Source organism: Pristis pectinata, chromosome 9 (genome assembly GCF_009764475.1).
Source record: "Pristis pectinata isolate sPriPec2 chromosome 9, sPriPec2.1.pri, whole genome shotgun sequence".
In the NCBI taxonomy this organism is placed as follows: Eukaryota; Metazoa; Chordata; class Chondrichthyes; order Rhinopristiformes; family Pristidae; genus Pristis; species Pristis pectinata.
Genome location: NC_067413.1, coordinates 71,344,133 through 71,363,541, shown reverse-complemented (window position 1 = coordinate 71,363,541; position 19,409 = coordinate 71,344,133). Strand labels below are relative to the sequence as shown.

The 19,409-nt window shown below is 37.0% G+C and overlaps 1 protein-coding gene across 1 annotated transcript in view; it reads left to right on the top strand.

Annotated features, from left to right (window-relative positions):
• Positions 1 to 19,409, top strand: part of LOC127574005 (peroxidasin homolog) — a 256,921-nt gene that overhangs the window by 118,040 nt on the left and 119,472 nt on the right. Inside the window, exons 9-10 of the mRNA XM_052022598.1 lie at positions 11,251 to 11,420; positions 15,121 to 15,393. Of these exons, the coding sequence (XP_051878558.1) occupies positions 11,251 to 11,420; positions 15,121 to 15,393 (443 nt within the window). The remainder of the gene's footprint in view (positions 1 to 11,250; positions 11,421 to 15,120; positions 15,394 to 19,409) is intronic.

The following is a 19,409-nucleotide window of genomic DNA, read 5'->3' as shown; positions in this document are numbered from 1 at the left end:
TTAAAATAAATATCTCATGTGTGTCTATACACGTTATTTAATGACCAACCATACAAAATAATTTGAAGTTTCATCTAAACCTTCAATAATTTTCTATCAAATTTTACCTGTATTTTCTTTTTCTCCCTAAATATTCAACTTCCCAATTATTTACAATTAATTTTCATCAATCTATGTCTTTCCAAACTCCTCAATATTTACTGAACAATTTACTTTTATGTTAATGCAATTGGAAATGTATTTGATCTACATTAAAATTAATTCAGTATAACAAGTGCTTCACGATGCATCATTTCAACACTCTCTGAATCTAAACAATTCCAAATCATCTACATTTCTTGTTCCATATCTTTCAGTTAAGCTTCTGTTTACATTGTTCTATTTTCTTATTTGATTATGGCCCCAATCTTTAAACAAGCTTTTTGTGAGGCACAGCACAAATAAACACATTCTGCAGTATTTCTATTTTATAGTCATCAATTGCTTCTTCAAAGGCCTTTTTTAAATCACAAACTATAATTAACAAATCCTTTATGTGTATGCCTGATTAAACTATGCAATTCCAAAAGCAAATTTTATCTCAAATTATGACTTTCTGCAAAACCAACATTGGATGAATTGATCTGTGGTTTACCTGACTTATTCATCTCTAATTTCTTGAACAAACATGCTTGATTGGCTGTTCTCTAATCCCATGAAAACAGCTCACACAATATTAAAAAATTGTGGGGAGAACTGTGTTATTTCTGATTTATTTCAACAGCCTGTCTGTGTAAGCAGCACCTGTGACTTATTGGATATTCCTAATCATATTAGAAACAGAAGGGTAGAATTTCATAAGCAGTGCATAATGCATATATTCTTCTACATTATCGGCTTAGTGCATGCGACTAAGGATGAATTCCTCTAACAATTTCTTTTCACAGTTGTTCCCCACAGTTCTTTTCTTCACATTTATTCCTTCCAATTGAACAGTTTGTGAAATAAAAGTTTGCAATTATTTATAAAGTTCCAAACTTTCTTCATTATGAACCTTTAAAAATCTTTAAATGAATGGGTTGGGTAATCTAGTTGAAATAGGAGCAGGAAGATGGAAGTTCTGTTTGGTTGGACTCACGGTCAAATTGGTTGATTAGCAATTACTCCATAGAAATGGATAGCTCTTCTTCTGTATCTGTTTTTGACATAAATTATGCAGTGCTTCACTCCAGGAATGTAAGAACAAGGGTTGACCATTCACCCCTTCAAGTCCGTTCCACCATTTATTCATGGCTGAACCTCCCCACAAATTAAGTTTTTCTACTTTTGCTCCATATCCCTTGATATCCTGACCTCTTACATATCTTAACATCAGGATTGCAAGGTTTAATTGGTCTTCCATTTTCAGCTTCTTGGTGGAAAGACTTCCAGATTTTTATTAGTTTCATAATTTCACCCTGGTATCATTCTAACAAATCTACCCTGTGCTCACTCCGGGTCCCATACAATTCTTCCTGAGATGTTTTGCCCAGAATTGAATGGGTGTCTGAATAAAGCTGTATATAACATCCTTGTCAGATTTTGGAATATAGCAGGACATGCTTTGGTTCTGGTAGCCTCCATTTGGTTCCTCCTTCTGCAAAAAAGGGCAGTAGTCTGTTATATGGTATCCTACTGAAGAAGTTTAAAGATGTGTAAAGCAGCTTACTATGGCATGTGCGTTAGAGAAACAAACAGCAGGAGTACATTAGTAATAGAAATTGTTTAAAAGGCAGTGACAAGTGTTGAATGTGTAAGAACAAGCAGTTGTGACTGCAACAAAATGTTCTTTTTTTTGGTTGGGCTTAGCAAGTGTTTCAGGGGAGGCTTGATAACCATGCAGCTAAATTAGACTGAGGGAAAGGTATACAGTAAGGAAGATGTGAATGAACTTGGCAGTCATCTCTTTTAACCTGCACTGGAGCCAGATTCTACAAACAACAATCAACTATCTCTCCCCATTACCTCATGGTAATAGAGTACTCCTTGTCCCAGCAGTACCTTTACAGGGCAAACTACTTAAACTGACATCCATTTATCAGCTGCCTGTGAAACGTGCACCTCTCCTTGCAGGGCTACAGTTTGTCTCAAACTGGCAGTTAGCATTTCAGATTTACCACTCTCCCAATCTGTAAATTATCTCTAAGGATTGGTTTTGGGAGTAGGAACTTGATTAGTGAATGCAAAAAAAAATAGAAGGAAGATTTATTTTCATTTGAAAGCTCTCTGCAGCCAGCAAAGTATTTTTTGAATTAAAGTCACTGCTGTAATGTGGGAAGTGCAACAACCCATTTACACACAACAAGCTCCCATGGACAACAAACTGTAATGTGGCAATGACCAGATAACCTGTTTTGGTGATGCTGATTGATGAATAACTCTTGGCCCCACACTGTGGATAACTTTCATGACCTTATTAGAACTAGTTCCATGGGATTTTTTTTAATAACCACCGTAAAGAGCAGATTCCATGTCTGAACTGAATTATGCCTTGGACCCCAAAAAAAATGATTGGATTGGCAGCTGAGAGTCAGGCAGAGCAAATGCCCTGTCTTGTCTGCTTGGTGTGTGCTCTATATGAAAATCTATACTTCTGTGAGATAAAACAGCTGTTGTTTCTTTAAGACAGAAAGTAGACAGATTATTGATAAGCAAGCGGGATGAAAAATTACGATGGATGGATGGATGGATGGATGGATGGATGGATGGATGGATGGATGGATGGGTAGAGAGATTTGTCACATATATATTAAAACCCACAGTGAAATGCATCTTTTTTCATTACTGAGAATGTGCTGGGTGCAGCCCGCAAGTGTCACTATTCTTCTGGTGCCAACACAGCATGCCTACAACTTCTAACCTGTATGTCTTCGGAATGTGGGAGGAAACTGGAGATTACAATCAGATACACCATGAGGGATGAGTGACCTAATTCATATGTATTAATCTCTCATACATTATTTGATTAAACACATCTGTCTGATTTGTGCATCAGATGCAAATTTCACAAATCATTCACTGCAGGTAACTACCAACATTCTGTCCACACATGTGATAAAAAATAATGAATAATTTGTTATTCATTCCATCTGATCAGCTCTGTTTTCTTACCAAGTAGATTGAACTTCATCACCAAAGCCTCCCTCTGCTCTGGGAAATAATGACATCTTGTTTGAACAACTGTTTGACAAATTTAAAACATTTTCCAGCTTTAATTAGAATATCTAATGGAACTCTCAGTGGATGAGATAATATTTTATACAATGACCCATGGGCACAACTTTTAGCCCTGACAGGAGATGACAATGATTTCAGTACAAAAATTTTTGATAATGTGGACACAGAGAAGGTGCTTATGGGCAAGATCAAAACTAAATGCTATTAATATTAGATAACTACTTAAAATAACTACTTTTACTTAAATGTGGCAGGAATGTGGAATTTTGCTAATATTGAGATTAGTTTAGGTGTGTGGCAATGAACTACTCTCATTAAGAGGAACTGGAATTAGCCATTTAGCATCTTTGGCTGCTTAGCAAGATCATAGGTATTTGTGACATTTTTTCTTCACAAAAGAACTTCTCAGTCTCAGATTTAAAACTATCAACTAACCTGGTGGAAGATAATTCCAAACTTCTGCCCAACTTTGGGAGTACCTGTTTTTCATAAATGCACTCCTGAAAGGACTGGCTCTAATTTTTATATTATTCCTCCTAATCACAGATTCCCTAACCACTGGAAACAGTTTTGCTCCATTTTCCCTAAGTTTCCTGCAGCAGCATGGTAACTTCAGTAAAATTGTCCCTTGAGCTTTTTGATTCCAGTAAATATATCCCTAGTTTATGTAATCTCATTTTATAATTTAACCCTTGAACTCCAGCTATCCTATGGTAAATCCACATTGCACTCCCTCCAGGTCTGCAGTCCTCAGGTGTGATGTCCAGAAATATCACAAAGGTTCTGATGAGACTTCTATTATCGTTTTTTGAATGTTTTCTGTCCTTTTCCATGTTATTCCAATGATCTGTGTGTAGAGATATCTAGCGTCTGTACATTTGCCACTCTGAACCTATTTATCAGAATTTTATCTATTGATATCTCTGTGCAGAGAGTGCACTGTGTGTGTGAATGGAGGGGTTCAGTGAGCCAACCTGTCCTCAAACTGCCCACCTGAATAATCATTAAGGACATTCCAAAAATGTCAATGCAAATCAAGGGTCAGGAACAAGCTGGACAACAAACCAATTGCATCAATTCTGGGCTCATCATTTTGCAATTGTACAAAACATTGATTAGATAGCACTTGGAGTATTGTGTACAGTTTAGTTCACCCCACTACAGGAAGGATATGGTAGCAATAGAGAGAGCGCAGAAGAAATTCACCAGGATGTTGGCCTGGAATGGAGGGCTGTAGTTATGAGAAGAGATTAGATAGGCTGGGTTTATTCTCACTGGAAAGTAGGAGGTTGACCAACTTCTACTTTATAAACTTCTCTGTTTATAAAATTATGAGGGGCATAAATAGGGTAGATAGTCAGAATCTTTTTTTTCCAGAGCAGTGGAGTCTAAAAACTAGAAGGCATAAGTTTAATGTGAGAAGGGAGAAATTTAAAGGAGATCTGAGGGGTAGGTTTTTCATACAGAGGGTGGTGAATAGCTGGAACAAGCTGCTGAAGGAGGTGGTGGAGGCAGGTACAAGTACACTATTAAAAAATCATTTGGACCAGTACTTGGACAGGAAAAGTGTTGAGGGATACAGACCTAATGGGGGCAAATGGGATTAGTGTACAAAAGGCGTCATGGTCAGCATTATGAGTGGGCCAAAAGGGCCCATGTCTGTGCTGTACATTTCTATGATTCAATGATTCTGTGATTCCAGGGCTGCACCACAAAAATCCTGAAGTTGGGGATCAGATGTAAAGAACATCAGACCCTTTGGTTCTATGTCAGGGATGGCTGCCATATGTTGCTTGATCCCACTCAAGTGAATGGGGTTGGTGATGTTGGATGAGAAGTTTACAGCAGTTATGTGTTTTTATTTTAATCTTCATGCTTTAGTTCATTTCTAACATGTTAAAAATGTTTTACGTATTTTTTAATTCTTCAGTTTATTAAATTAGTTAATTCTTTTAAATTAATTACTTATATACGTTTGAACTGTTTTTAAACGTTGTCACTCATCAGAAGCAATTTAAAAGCATTCAAAGCTAATGGATTGTCTGTGAAGTCTAGGCAAATGTCTATTGAAAGTCTCAGGCAGCATGTGAGGGCTTTCCACAGTCTGCTTGGGTTTTCACTTCCTGAAGGACTGAAATGGTTGATCATGTGTTTCCTTTGTTTTCTAACACCATGTTATTGCCTTTCACATGGTTCTTATACAGATCATCTTCTATTTACTCTTCCATTACTTTGCAAAAAAATAAACTAAGTCAAATCGATCTACTTTTCTTTGCCTATTTTAAGAAAACTTCAATAATTTCTTTCCAATTTACTAGATTCCTCCAGAATCCAGTCATTTCTTCTTCATGATTGACACTATTTTGGAAATCCTTTCTCTAATCTCAGTATTTCAGGAGAAATAGTGTTGACTCTATCAACATACTTCTAGTAAACAATCACATTGTTATCTCCTTTCCTGAGCAAGTAAGCCTTTTAACATGCCTGGTATTATTCTGATGATTTATGCAGGATGCTTTCAATGGTATTGATTTCTATTATGGTGCACTTAAAACTACATATATTAGATATAAATGCATTTTGCCAATGCTTTATTTATATTCTGTACTACAAGTTATAAATCACAAAATTAAAGTGCCTCTCTTATGGTCTCATCCACCTGTTATAACCGATGATATTTCTCCTGAGAGAATATAAAATATTTGGCAAAAAATATTTGTATGTTTTAGAAGTTGAGGTCATGCAAGTTATCTTTAATAATGTTGTTGATGAGTTGTGTAATGAGGGCTTTTTTGAACTATAACCAGTTCTATGTTTTATAAAACTGGAATAATTTTAAGGTCAAAGCCTTGAAATTATTTCTATTTGAATGGAGAATAACTTCTAATATCTCTGTTAGTTTAAAGTGAGCAAATGCTTCCATTAGACAAAGAAATATCTGTACATTATTACAACAAAACTGAAAGATACAATGGCTATTATCTTCCGTTGGCTGGTGTGCCACCTTAGTTCCTAGTCACCTTCCCTTGATGCTTGCCCCTACCTGGCAGAGTCCCTAAGTAGTCTTCTGCCTTCAAGCCGATTCCCCAGCTGACAAGCAAGGCCTTATGCAGTGCTAGGCCTCCTCAGTAAAGAGCAGGAAGCCCTGTCCCCAGAAATGGCTCTTAAGAGCTGGTTAACTTTCCCCCATTTGAGATACCAGCTGTCAAAGAGAATGATTTTTTGTATCTCTGATATTCCATATATTACAATACTAAAATTTCAGATTTTTAAAAATTAAATTTAAAATGGCAATCACTGGAAAACAATGAAAAACTTTTGGATACATTTAAATCAACTCAATTAAAACAAGTATGAGAAAATTACCTTACATTTACCTTCCTCCCCGCTGTTGTTTTTTCCCATTAAAATGAATAAGCCCACTGTACTTGCACCAGGTCTAATCTGGCACAAGCTGTAGGCACATTTTCCATGCTGGGAAATCAGCAGATGCTTGCATTCTTCCACTAGTTTTTGTGGGGAATCTACAGCGGAGTGCAGTGTCCTAAGTGTAGGCATTCAGCCGAGAGGAAGTTTGAAAATTCCACCTTTGCTTGCAAGTGCCAAATTTCCACACAGTTACACAGAAAGAAATCAGTGGCTCTGAATGGATCTGCCAGCTTTTAAGCAGAAGATCTGTGCCTTTGGTACACCACATGAGGCAAGTGCATGTGTCTATTCAAAAATAGATTTCCAGAATGCCTTTGATCACTGTTCGAATTTTCAACCTGCCTTGACGGGGTTCATTTTTCCATATGGAACATTATCATCACTATAAATATGCCAAAGTGCTGGAAAATATTTTTAATGATATTCAATAATTGAAAATTCTTACTCCTATGATATAGTGAATAATAAGTCAGCCTTGCTGCATCCATGCAGTCATCTCAGTGACCATTTTTACTTAAAGTATACTGTGTCTTGTTATGTGCACAATGGTCTTCATTGATGCAACAAGATCTCAAGATTGTAACCATGTCCTCTGAATCCATACATTTAAACTTCAGTTTCTGATTTTATGTATGGATATTGAAGTAAAGCCTATTGTTATTTTTAAATCAAAATCAGTTAATAACATTTCAGAATGCACTGACACATGAATGCTCTGTCCATTAAACACATGCAACATAATTGTCTCCTACAGAAACTGAAAAGCATATAGGATGTCACAAAACAATTAATATGAGAAACTGTAGAAAGCAGAACCACATAAGCTGACTAATTTTCCTTCTGTGCAGACAGTATATTATCTGATATAAAATGCTTAGGTGGGATGTCTCTGTTTGTCATGCTGCTTTTATTTCACCTCATAGAAGTTCTTCATAGCCACAGCATACAGTACGTACTTAATTTACAGAATCACCTTTCTCTGGTTAGCTCTTCGCATCATCTATTCTGATAACCAAATTCATGTCCCACAGAAAGATTTACTTAGTCTATTTATTTGGCAGAATGTCTAGTTTTAGGAAACAAACCTTGGTGTTCTGACACTCCAGAGAAAACAATCCAGATTGTCCAACCTCTCCTTATAGCTAATACACACCCAATGCTGGTAAACCTCTTCTGCACCTTCTCAATGATGTCCACATCCTTCCTATAGTGTGGTAACCAAAACTGAACATGATACTGCAAAAGGGGGCTAACCAAAGTTTTATACAGCTGCAACGTACATCACCCCCCCCCCCCCATCCCAGAGATATGCAGGCTGACAGGTTAATTTGCCACTGTAAATTGCCCCTGGTGTGTAAATGAGTCATATAATCTGAGGGGAATTCATGGGAATGTGGGGAAAATAAAATGGGATTAGTATAGGACTAATGCAAATGGGTGCTTGATGGTCAGAACAGACTGTTCAGTGTGATACTATGACTCCAAGAAAAGTGTGAGTACAGAATACGAAACTTAACCAACAACATTCTTTTGCAATAATGATAAATGAGACTGCTGAGAATGTTTTCTATACAAGGATACTGCCAGGACTGGAAGGCACAGCTTATGAGAAGAGACTGGATGGGCTGGGACTGTATTCCATGGAATGAAGAAGGCTGAGGAGTGAGCTTATAGAGCTTTATAAAATCATGATAAGGTGGTCTTTTTCCCAAGGTAGGGGAGCCTAAAACTAGAGGGCATAGATTTAAGGCGAGAGGGGAAAAATTTAAAGGGGACCTGAGAGGCAGTTTTTTTACACAGAGAGTGGCTGGTATATGGAGTGAGGAAGTGGTAGAGACAGGTACAATTACAATGTTTAAAAGACATTTGGACAGGTCCTTGGATAGGAAAAGTTTAGAGAGAAATGGGCCAAATGCAGGCAAATGTGACAAGCACAGGAATGCATCCTTGGTTGGCGTGGATGAGTTGGGCTGAAGGGCCTGTTTCTGTGCTGTATAAGTGTATGACACGATAAATCTTTTCTTTGTTTTCTGCGACATAATCAGAAGTATTGATTCTTTGGCATTTGCATTGATTATTCCTAACATTGTAACAGAGGATCAGGCAAACTTCCTGCAGAGAAAGCCAATGTGATTCTTTGATCCAGCTGGCATCATAACCTTCTATGTTTATGATGCTGCTATGTTGATCTACTCATTAGAGTTTGGAATTAAATATCAGATAAAACACTTCCTTAGTGAGATCATAAGATTCAATTCTAATAACATCATGAGTGGGAAAAGCATTCTCTTGTCACCCTGATTCATGAAGACAGAATGGCTGAAACTTGCAGAGCAGAATGAGGCCATTATAGTGGTGCATCCAAACATCTCAGCTCCATTGCTGTTTGTCTAAAGTCCTTTGAATATTTGTCCAAATTGTTCATCAACATTTGCAATGCAGGGGAACACTGTGATGTAACTGAGGAGAGCTCCATGTGGAATCTCAACAGTAACCACCAGTTCTAAAATATAAAGAAATTGAATAAAAAGCAACTAAGAAATATCTCAAAAGTTCAGCTACCACTTTCAATATGGCTTAAAATTTCAAAATAATTTATCAGAAATCTTCTCCATTAAAGTACATCATTCAGTTAATTCCAGTGTTCCCTACATACCCAGCAAATACAAATCATGGATCGACAGTACATCAGTGTAATTGTACTGATATTGCTGTGGCTCAGTTAGGTAGCACTCTTACCTCTGAGATAGGAGATTGTGGACACAAGTCCTCTTTCAGAGGCTTGAGAATAAAATTCCAGGCTGACACTTTCATAGAGTAATGTGGGCATAAAATTTAACCAACTCTCTGCCTGTCCTCTAAGACGGATGCAAAGGATTCCATGGCATGATTTGAAGAAGGGCAGTTTCTGCTGGTAGAATGGATAATGAGCATTTTGTTGTTAAGATTCAAAGCGCATAATCCTGATCTTATGTTTCTTGTTCCCTGTGAACATGGAGGAGAGAAGGGCAAGATTGTTTTTCCTTAACAGCATATTTAAAGAATTCTGGCTTTTGATCAGCCCTAGCCCCATTCCCCAAATCCCTGCTCATGTTCTTGTTTCAAATCTCCCTCATACGAGATCCCCTTCCCTCATATCTGATCTCTCCCCCACCCATCATTTGTTAGAACATCTTATTTTTCCTCTGTGATAATGAGTCAAACACTTGAGTAAATTCAGGCAGAGACCTTTAATGAAAAGCGCTTTCGCAAAGAAAACCTACTCTGATCTGGTTTTAGGTATACTTGGGCAAATGGAGTGCATGTTGAGACACAATGAAGATGAATATAGCAGTCATTATTATATCAAATCATGAAAATAAGTCAGTTTTTGTGGGGAAAGACTTGCTGAGACAATTCAAACTAACCTGATGCCTCATAAATCATACCTTGATGCATTGTTGGAAAAGCATGATAATATTTTCAAAGACCGCTCCATTGACATAACAGGGTACAATGTGCACATATACGAAAGTACCAAAACAAAGTAAGTCCGGCAAAGAAACAGATCTTTCTTTGAACTGAAATGTTGAACCAAATAATCCAAGAGTTAGTTAATCACCAAAACCCTAAGAAGATCAGAAAAGTTCTGAAAACCAGTTACGAGACCAGGTGATAGTTGTTGTTCATTAAGTGTATTGATAAAATGCCTACATCTCACTATTGCCTTTTATAAAAATACATGGAGCAATGCATCTTTAACTATAGGCATTCTGTTCTCTAAATATTTATATGTGTATTCAACTGTGACCCTGATTGTATAGGAGAACCATAGGAGTGCCTGCACAACAATGTAACAGTAGCATAGGAATTCAGTCTAATAGCATGAAGTCTAAACTTGTTCATAATTGAACTGTTTCTGTCTTGTAAAATACATAACTATCTTGTTGGATATGTATAATGTAACCCCACAGTGCAATCAGAATCCTTGTATCTACCACTTCTAACATGAAAATCTTTGCCATTAAATTCCATTGAGTTTCCCTAATTATTAATTTTGCATTCAATGGAATTTTCAAGGAACCCTCAGGGAAATGTGTACATCTTGTGTCCCAATGCAATTATCAAAATATTACAAGGCTGGTCTCCTATATCCCTTTCTGGCTTCAGAAATCCCAGCTTGACATATTCTCCAATGACTTCATCCCTGCTGTCTTAAGAATCCTCCCCCTTCCCTTCCTGCTTAACCTCTCTCTCTCACTTGTGCCCATGACTTGAGAGCTGTTAGAATGCTAATAGTTGACTGAAGTCTAACACCAAAATATAATGTAAAGTGTGAGAAATGCTCAACAAGCCAGCCAGTGCTGTGGAGGGAGGAAGAGTTAAGATTTCACATTGACAATCTTTCATAAGTATTGTGAATTTCAATGTTGAGCTGCATTTTGATCCTAGTTTCTGTGCTTGCCTTCCATACCATCTTCACTGAAATTACACTGGGAATCTGTCAAAGCATCTACAAATTTTCATTTCAATATATTTATATTACTACGTACAACATCAGAGTACTAAGCAGACAAGATCTCAAAGAGAGCTATTTTTTCACTTACTGTGACTGTATTGACTGTTTCCATCTCTATTTTATCATAGCAATGAATTACACATGAAGAATGACATTCGCTTGAACCTACTAGATGATGGCACCTTAATGATCCAGAACACACAGGAATCTGACCAAGGGACATACCAGTGCATGGCCAAAAATGTAGTGGGAGAAGCCACAACCCAAGGCGTTGTACTCCGATACTTTGGCACTCCAAGTAAGAAACCATCCTCATTAGAATGTTCTTTATTTCTTTTCTGTTTGTAATTGTTCACTGTTTTCCATTTTTCATTTCCATTCTCACACCAGCTGCAGCTTGAAAAGCTTGTATCATATTTTGTGGGTCACTAATTTATTTTGTGGACTGGTTTTAAGATTCAACTAGAGTTTAGTTTTAAAGTTTAGTGTCTTTGCACTGATTTTGAAATAAAATCTAAAGCTGAAGGCATTGAAGATATATATTAAAGTCAGATGAGCCAGCTTGCAGCACATCACTTCCTGATGGAATGTGGATGAGTTGTCTCTCCATAGTTCTTTAAAGCAGTATGTCCTTATTTATTTTTGAGAAAAACATCAGTTTAATCAAAGTGTGATGTGATTTGCATCTGTTCCTTATAAGTTCAATTGTTGTCTGTAAAACACACACAATTAACAATGCTCTTCAGACCTCATCACAGCAAATTGTTTTCTTCTGCCTTTGGAAAAATGAGAGAAACTCATGAGGGCAAGTAGGGAAAAAATGGTTGATGAATTTCCATGGTGATCCCCAATCATCTGGCATAAATAAGAAATGGCTTAAATGAATTTTACTTTTTTTTTCTGTGAATTCCTTAGATTGTCCACTGAATATAAGCAGGCAATTAAGGGAACCCAATGGAATTTCATGACAAAGATGTCTATGTTAGCACCAATGACTGCAGCTATGCTAGAGGATTACACTGTTGTGTAATTAGATATTTGGCAGTATCTTAACTCCAGAGTATCCACAAACCTGAAATTTGTTACAGCTAAAGTGAGTTTTAACTGAAGGCTATTACACAGCTCACAATTCACATTATGCTCTTAAAACCTGCCCATTTTTTCCAGAAAATAAAATTCATTAATTGCAGAGGGCTGAACTTCAGTAATAATATGTGTATTTTTGAAAGAAAAACTTGCATTTACCTTTCATTCAGGATGTCCCAAAACAATGTATAACCAATGGAGTACTGTAGTCACTGTTGTAATAAAGGAAATGCAACAGCCAGTTGGCTCACAGCAAACTTCTCCAAGCAACAACGTGATCATGACCAGATAATCTGTTTTGCTTTAGTGAAGTTGCTAAGGACCCAATCTTCTACAAAACAGTGTCATGAAACTTAAACATCCACTTGAGAGCAGATAGGGTCTTGGTTTCTCATCACATCCAAAAGATATCTAACAGCACATCTCTGGAGCATCAGCACAATTTTGCGTGAGTCTTTAGAGTGGGGCATGCAACCTAGGCCTTCTGTCTTAGAGGCAAGAATGTGACCAAAGGACCTACAGCTGACTAACTGAGGTTGCTTAAAATGAAGCTGTTGACATGCCAGTGCTCGTATTCAAATTCAAATATGAAAATAAGAAAAGATACTTATATGAGATTTGGTAAATGTTTTACATGACAGTTCTCCCAAAGATTCAGGTAATGCATGTACATAGTTGCATTTGGATTGACTATGACGCAGTTCCTCTTGTGCTTTTGAACATATGGTATAAATACATATCTTATACATATCCTTGTAATTTTAGTGTGAATGAAGCAATGTTTACTCAGAGAGAAGGAAGAAGATGTAAAAATCATACACCCATAGGAAGTCTTATCAGCATTCCAGATCCTAATTTCTTTACAGTTCTGCTTCATCTATTTTCATTGGAGGATAAATAATAATGTCATTTTTGAATATCAGGGAATATTTGAATAATTTCATAGCAAAATACCTCTTTGCATAAATGTTATATACAAGATAGATCAACCTGATGGCATATAATTTCTTAGATTTTCAATAAGCCCATAATGAAAAGAATATTAAATAGAAATCAGGCAAGAAGATTTTCATCTGTTTATCTGCAGTTGGGAAAGACTAAGCAGTATGAGAGAGGATTAATAAATACATTTTTGTTATAACGGTGGCTCGACTTTAAAGGTAATCCTTGCACTACTTTACATGATAAATTTATAGTTGATATTGATAATCACCCCTAAAGCACGTGGGTAAGCAAACAAATGGCAGATGAAATTTAATACAGAGAAGTGTGAAGAAATGAACATTGGCAGGAAGAACGATGGGAGACAATATAAACGAAGCTGCACATTTCTAAAAGGTGTGAATGAGCAGAGTGATCTAGGTTTATATCTGCATAAAAGTTTGAAAGTGACAAGGCATATTGAGATAGTGGTTAGCAAAGCATATGAGATTCTGTGATTCATAAGTAGAATCATAAAGTTGAAGAACAACGTTCATCTTGAACCTTTATGAAACTCTCGTTAGGCCACAAATGGAGTATACACATTAGGGTCAAAATGCTTCTGTTAATTTTAATTACCCTGACACCCACTAAAATAGTTAAACAGTAGGGATTCTCAAGAGCTGGATATTTTCTTGATGTTCCACCCAGAATTAATAGATTGCAAGTGGGGAAGAATTTTCTTCCTACTGCATCTTAAAACACATGCTAAAAACAAAGGTGAACCAGGGACCCACTCCAGGTTTGGGTTGCACTGTGGAAGAACAATTTTCTAATATGTTTGAAGTGCAATGCCTCATATAGAACATAGAGGACAGAGTAGGACAGCACAGGAACAGCCCTTTGACATATGATGTCTATGCGGATCATTATGCCAAATGAGTAAGAATCATGCCTCTCATGACTTCTGGGCAATTTGGTGCAGAAAATCCACATTAATTGCAGAGCTGCACAGGAGGCACAAATTTTAACATGCAATCTGCTTCCATGGCAAGATCACTTCAAGTGGCTGTTCCAAGTCATTACAATTAACACAGCTGATTTGACACAGTGTCGAACAGGGGTGCTAGATTGTAAAAGGGACTGTGCACCACTCAACTCCAATGGTGAATGGAGCACTCTGCTGTAGTATTCCAAATCTTTTCCCATAAAAAGTCTTATTGGGATATAGATAACATGAAGAATTCCAGCTCATTCACTGCTTCATTGAAGGACCACACAACACTGGCTTACTTACAGACAGGCTGTCTAACTTGCCCTGGAGCAGCCTCATCTTCCACTGAATTCAATCGATTTCACAGCTGTGTGCCAAGTGGCCTCCATGGACAGGCACATGGGAGACTATTCTACCACTTACCATTGTGCATTGTCTAAGCAAACTGATGCCCATTGATTTTTGAGTTAAGACTAATACCCAGCTCTTGAAAATGTTACGCTATCTTATTGAATTTTCAGCTATCATGTTCTCAATTTCTCTTCTCTTACCGTATTGATACAGTCATGATTTCTCATATTCCCACCTGCCTGATTTCATTCTGAATTTTCTTCTTATCAACATGACCTCCATCAAGAAAAGTATTTAAAATGAACATTTCAAGGTAATTAACTGGTTAAATACTACTTCAATAAGAGTCCCATTAAGGCAATCTTTTTGATATTTACAAGATCATGGCTGAGCTGTCATCTCAGCGCTATTTTTGTGTCCAACTCCATAAACCTTGATTTCCTTAAAACCTCTTCAACTGCTCCAGCAATAGCCTCACTGAAATATATACCAATGACATTAAGACTGTAGTGAAGATCCAGCCCTAACTCATTAGTCCTAAAAGATGGTACACTTTGTCTACTTAGTTCTGTGTTTAAGAAATAAAGAACTACAAATAAGAATATTTAAAACGAATGTTTTAACTTGTCTCAAATTTCTGATCCAGCCAAGCCAAGTTTCGTGATTCAGCCACAGAACACTGAGGTTCTGGTTGGATCAAGTATCACTCTGGAGTGCAGTGCCACTGGGCATCCCCAGCCCCGAGTTACATGGACTAAAGGGAATGGAGAGCTGCTCCCCACACACTCCAGGTACAACACCACTTCTTCAGGTGGTCTGTTTATTCGGAATGTCACCCTCCAGGACCACGGCCAGTTCATCTGTCATGCCAGTAATAATCAAGATTCCATCCAGTCCTCAGCATCCATCATTGTACAGGGTAAGTGTATTTACCATTGATGTGTGATGATTCTGGACTTAATTTCCCCAATTTGTGTGTGTGTGTTTTTCTTATGTTGAATTTGTTTAATATTCTAAGACATACTTACTAAGCTGGATTTTCCAAATGTACACAGTTAGAAGGAAAAATGGACAGAGAGAGTTACAGAGTCATAGTCACAGAGAAAGAGCCCCTGTTGCCCACCTTGCTTATGCTGGCCATTGTATGTAATACACTAATTCCATTTACCTTTATTAGGTCCCAAGCCTTTTATGCCTTGGCAACTCAACTACTTGTCTAAATTCTTCTTAAATATTATGAGGATACCTGCCTCCACCACCTCCTCAAGAAATGCATTCAATACTCCAAGCACCCTCTATGTGAAAAAAATTCCCCTGAGATCCCCTCTAGCCAGTGACCCGGGTTCAATTCCGGTCACTGTCTGTAAGGAGTTTGTACGTTCTCCCTGTGTCTGTGTGGGTTTCTTCTGGGTGCTCTAGCTTCCTCCCACATTCCAAAGACATATGGTTTAGGAAGTTGTGGGCATGCTGTTTTGGCGCAGGAAGCATGGCGACACTTGCCCCCAGAACATTCCATGCAAAAGATGTATTTCACTGTGTGTTTTGATGTACATGTGACTAATAAAGATCTTATCTTACCTTATCTTAAACCTCTTAGCTCTCACCACAAACCTATGCCCTCTTGTCTGTGACACCCCCACCGTGGGCCTCATAATTTTCCTGGTTAATTACAAGCAGTATGATTAAGTAAGACTGATTTAAAGGAAACAGGTTGTTTTGGAATGTTGTTATTAACTAATATAAATATGTGCTTGAAGATTATTAATTAACTGGTGTCTTATAAGAGATGCAGTTTCATTATTTAAAAGCAGACAATGTGTATGTGTTTACTTGTCTGTTAACATTCCAAGAAATTATTTTCACAATATTGTCACTTAGGATTGGTTCATTCTTTAATTATGATTATTTAATAGCTTTGTCTTTAATAAATTAAAATGTATGAAATTCATGACCTTTTGGGACTGGGACATTTTATGACAATATCAATAAATGCTGAGAGGATGCATTAGACTACTTAAGCACATGGTTTCATTTAATGACAACAGACTGACAACATATACTTAGAACATAAGTGGTTGATTTAACAATAGGCTCATTAAATAGTAATTCTAACTGAATATATTGTAAGTTAATTGCTGATATTCCATGGCTAGAGTGTTGAAAACAAAACTGGAAACCAAACTTATCTCACATGCTCCTTAAAAGCAAAGGAAGTGTTTCTTTAAATGTGCAGTATAATTAGCTCACTGATTTGTAAGTATTTTTGCTTTCTTGCTTCTTTATAATGGGCTTCAGCAGTCTCAAAGATTAGGAGCCATCTTCCTTACCAGTGAATTAAGACTAATGAGGTGGCAGTTTTGTTGCATCAATGGGAGAGTAACCTTCATAGAACCTCCCATAGTTTGAAACACAGCAGCCAAGAGGAAAAGCAGCAGCAGATGGTGGAGAAGCTTGTACAGGAAATTGTGAGTGAGGCTGCTTGTGGTGGTGCACAGCCAAAAGCTTTTTCATCATTCATGGCCCTCTCACATCGTGACATATGGATTTTATCTTCTAGTTCAAAATATTGGGTATCCTGCTTTATCATGTCTGTTTTCTATAAATCATCTAACTCTAAATAAGCTAGATGAAGAGTTTCATTCTTTTGATTTAGCATTTGACATCTTTTACTTTCCAACTGGCAAACAAAATAAAACTATTGCCCAAATTTTATTTGGAGAAGGAAGCTACCTGATTATAAAGATTCAACCTTTTTGGTTAATAATATTGACTGATCATTGGAATTAGTGTTATTTTTTAGTTTTATGAATTTTCAGATTCCTCTCAAATTCTCTTTTAAACCAACTTTTTTCACCAAATTTTTGGTCATCTGCACTACTTTCTCCTTGTATATTAAATTTTGTTGATTATGCTCATGTGAAGCAACTTGAAACATTCCACAATGTTAAGGGTACTCGATCAATATAAGTTGCTCACATTCAGGATTAGCTATTCTCTCCTCAGCAGCACTGCCAGCACCTCAAACTGCCACTGTGGTTACCAATGCTTTCAGCTTGCAGATAAATCTTCGTCCTTGACATAAAGCCTGCTTTTCTTTCTTCACACATGTGTGTTCCTTATATTCTAATCACCAATTTATAAAGTACGCGTGGATTATTTTTTAAATGGCGTGTGGTGCCAGTAATATAATCAATCATTAAGAGACATGGAAAACTGCTAAGGCAGATGCATCTTGTTTATTCCAATCTCATCAATTACTCTGTACAGGTGTGCATGTGTCATATATTTATGTCACACAGTTACATGCCCCACAGCCTGCTCCATTAATTAAACACTCATTTGGCTTCTTGTGTCCACACTGGATTTGTCTTCATTTCATATTTAGTGTTACTTCTTTTGGACTGGTACATTTGTATAGGCTGACAATTTTTCAAAGAGAACATTCAGATGTAAAAAATATCTCTCCCTTATGAAGCTACGTGACTTTAAGTGGTTGCATTCCTTTACACTCACAGTGTCCTGCCACTCTCTCCTTTCACCTCAGTGAGTCCTGCCTCTGGGCATAAGCTAAGTAAGGACTCCGATAAGTTAATTAAATTCTTTACTCTTGCAAATTATTGCAAGATTGGACATTGCAGCTTTTAGCGAGTGCTGGGAGGCCAAAGCTTATCCTTAGTAGTTATTGCAGGTTAAGCAGTTCTGGAGTGGGATTTATAAGTTTAGAACTGTCTCCATCAAAGATATGAATAAAGATTACATTTCTTATGGCACCTTAATGACAATGTAATAAATCATCATCGCAGTAAAATCATTGTCACTTAGATCTCATGTTTTCAAAAATGTCCTAATAAAAGAAAAATGTGCATGTTAAGTCCTTGGGAGCCGTCACAATGTTACTGGATACATGTAAAAAATGCATGCATGGAGATCGTCCAGATTACTGAGAGAAAAAGTTGCTCTGGTCACTGTAAACATAAAGTTATTTATTGATCCATTTACAAATTAACTACAGTTCTCTGAAGTCAATCTGTCAACATCTGTCACTGTACATACAAACACTTATGATTCATTCTAGCAACTCATTTGGCTAAGAATGATGATTATAGTAATGAACTAATATTTCAAAAGGCATGTGCTGAAAAGACCCTGCATCTGTATACAAAAGCATCTTGTGCAATCTAAAGCACCACCAGGACTGAAGAGCAGATGGTGCAAGTGTTTATGTGCTTGGTTGCTTCATTGTTTTGCAAGTGTGTAGAAAATATGTGTGACTATAACAGTTGAGAGTAGGGCATGAAGTGGAAGGTGAGTTTACTTCTATTCCACACAAGAATTAAGTTCATTTCCATTTGTTAACGCAAAATCAAAAATGTATTCATAATTTGTTAAAGATTTTTGAAAGTAGGTTTTAGCTTTGATTTGGTAATAGCACACTAGGTCAGAAGGTTATGGATTCAATTCAAATTACAGAAAACTGAACTCAGAAACCAGACTGGCAGGCCAAGGCGGTACTGAGAGAGTACCGTGCTGTTAGATGAACCATTAAACTAAGCCTCTAGTCACCTCTCAGGTGACTGTAAAACAAGCTATTTCACTATTTTGAAGATGATAAGGCAAATTCCGATTCATGTTTATCTGTCAAACAACACCATTATAAGTAATTATTTGATCATTTTCATTTCTGTTTTTGGCACCATACGGTATTTAAGCAGCATTTTTTTATATATTGCAATAAGAACTACATCTGTTATGTTTTCTATAACGTGCTTTGGGTCATGCCTAGCACATGAAATATATGAAAACAAAACTTTCTCTGTCCTATTCCTTTCCTTTTTTTCCCTTTTCTTTCCTTCCTTTTGTTTCTCAGGTCAAGCAAATTTGGGAGAGAGAAAAGTATTGTTAGTGTTTCACCTTTCTTCACAGAGAACTATGTGG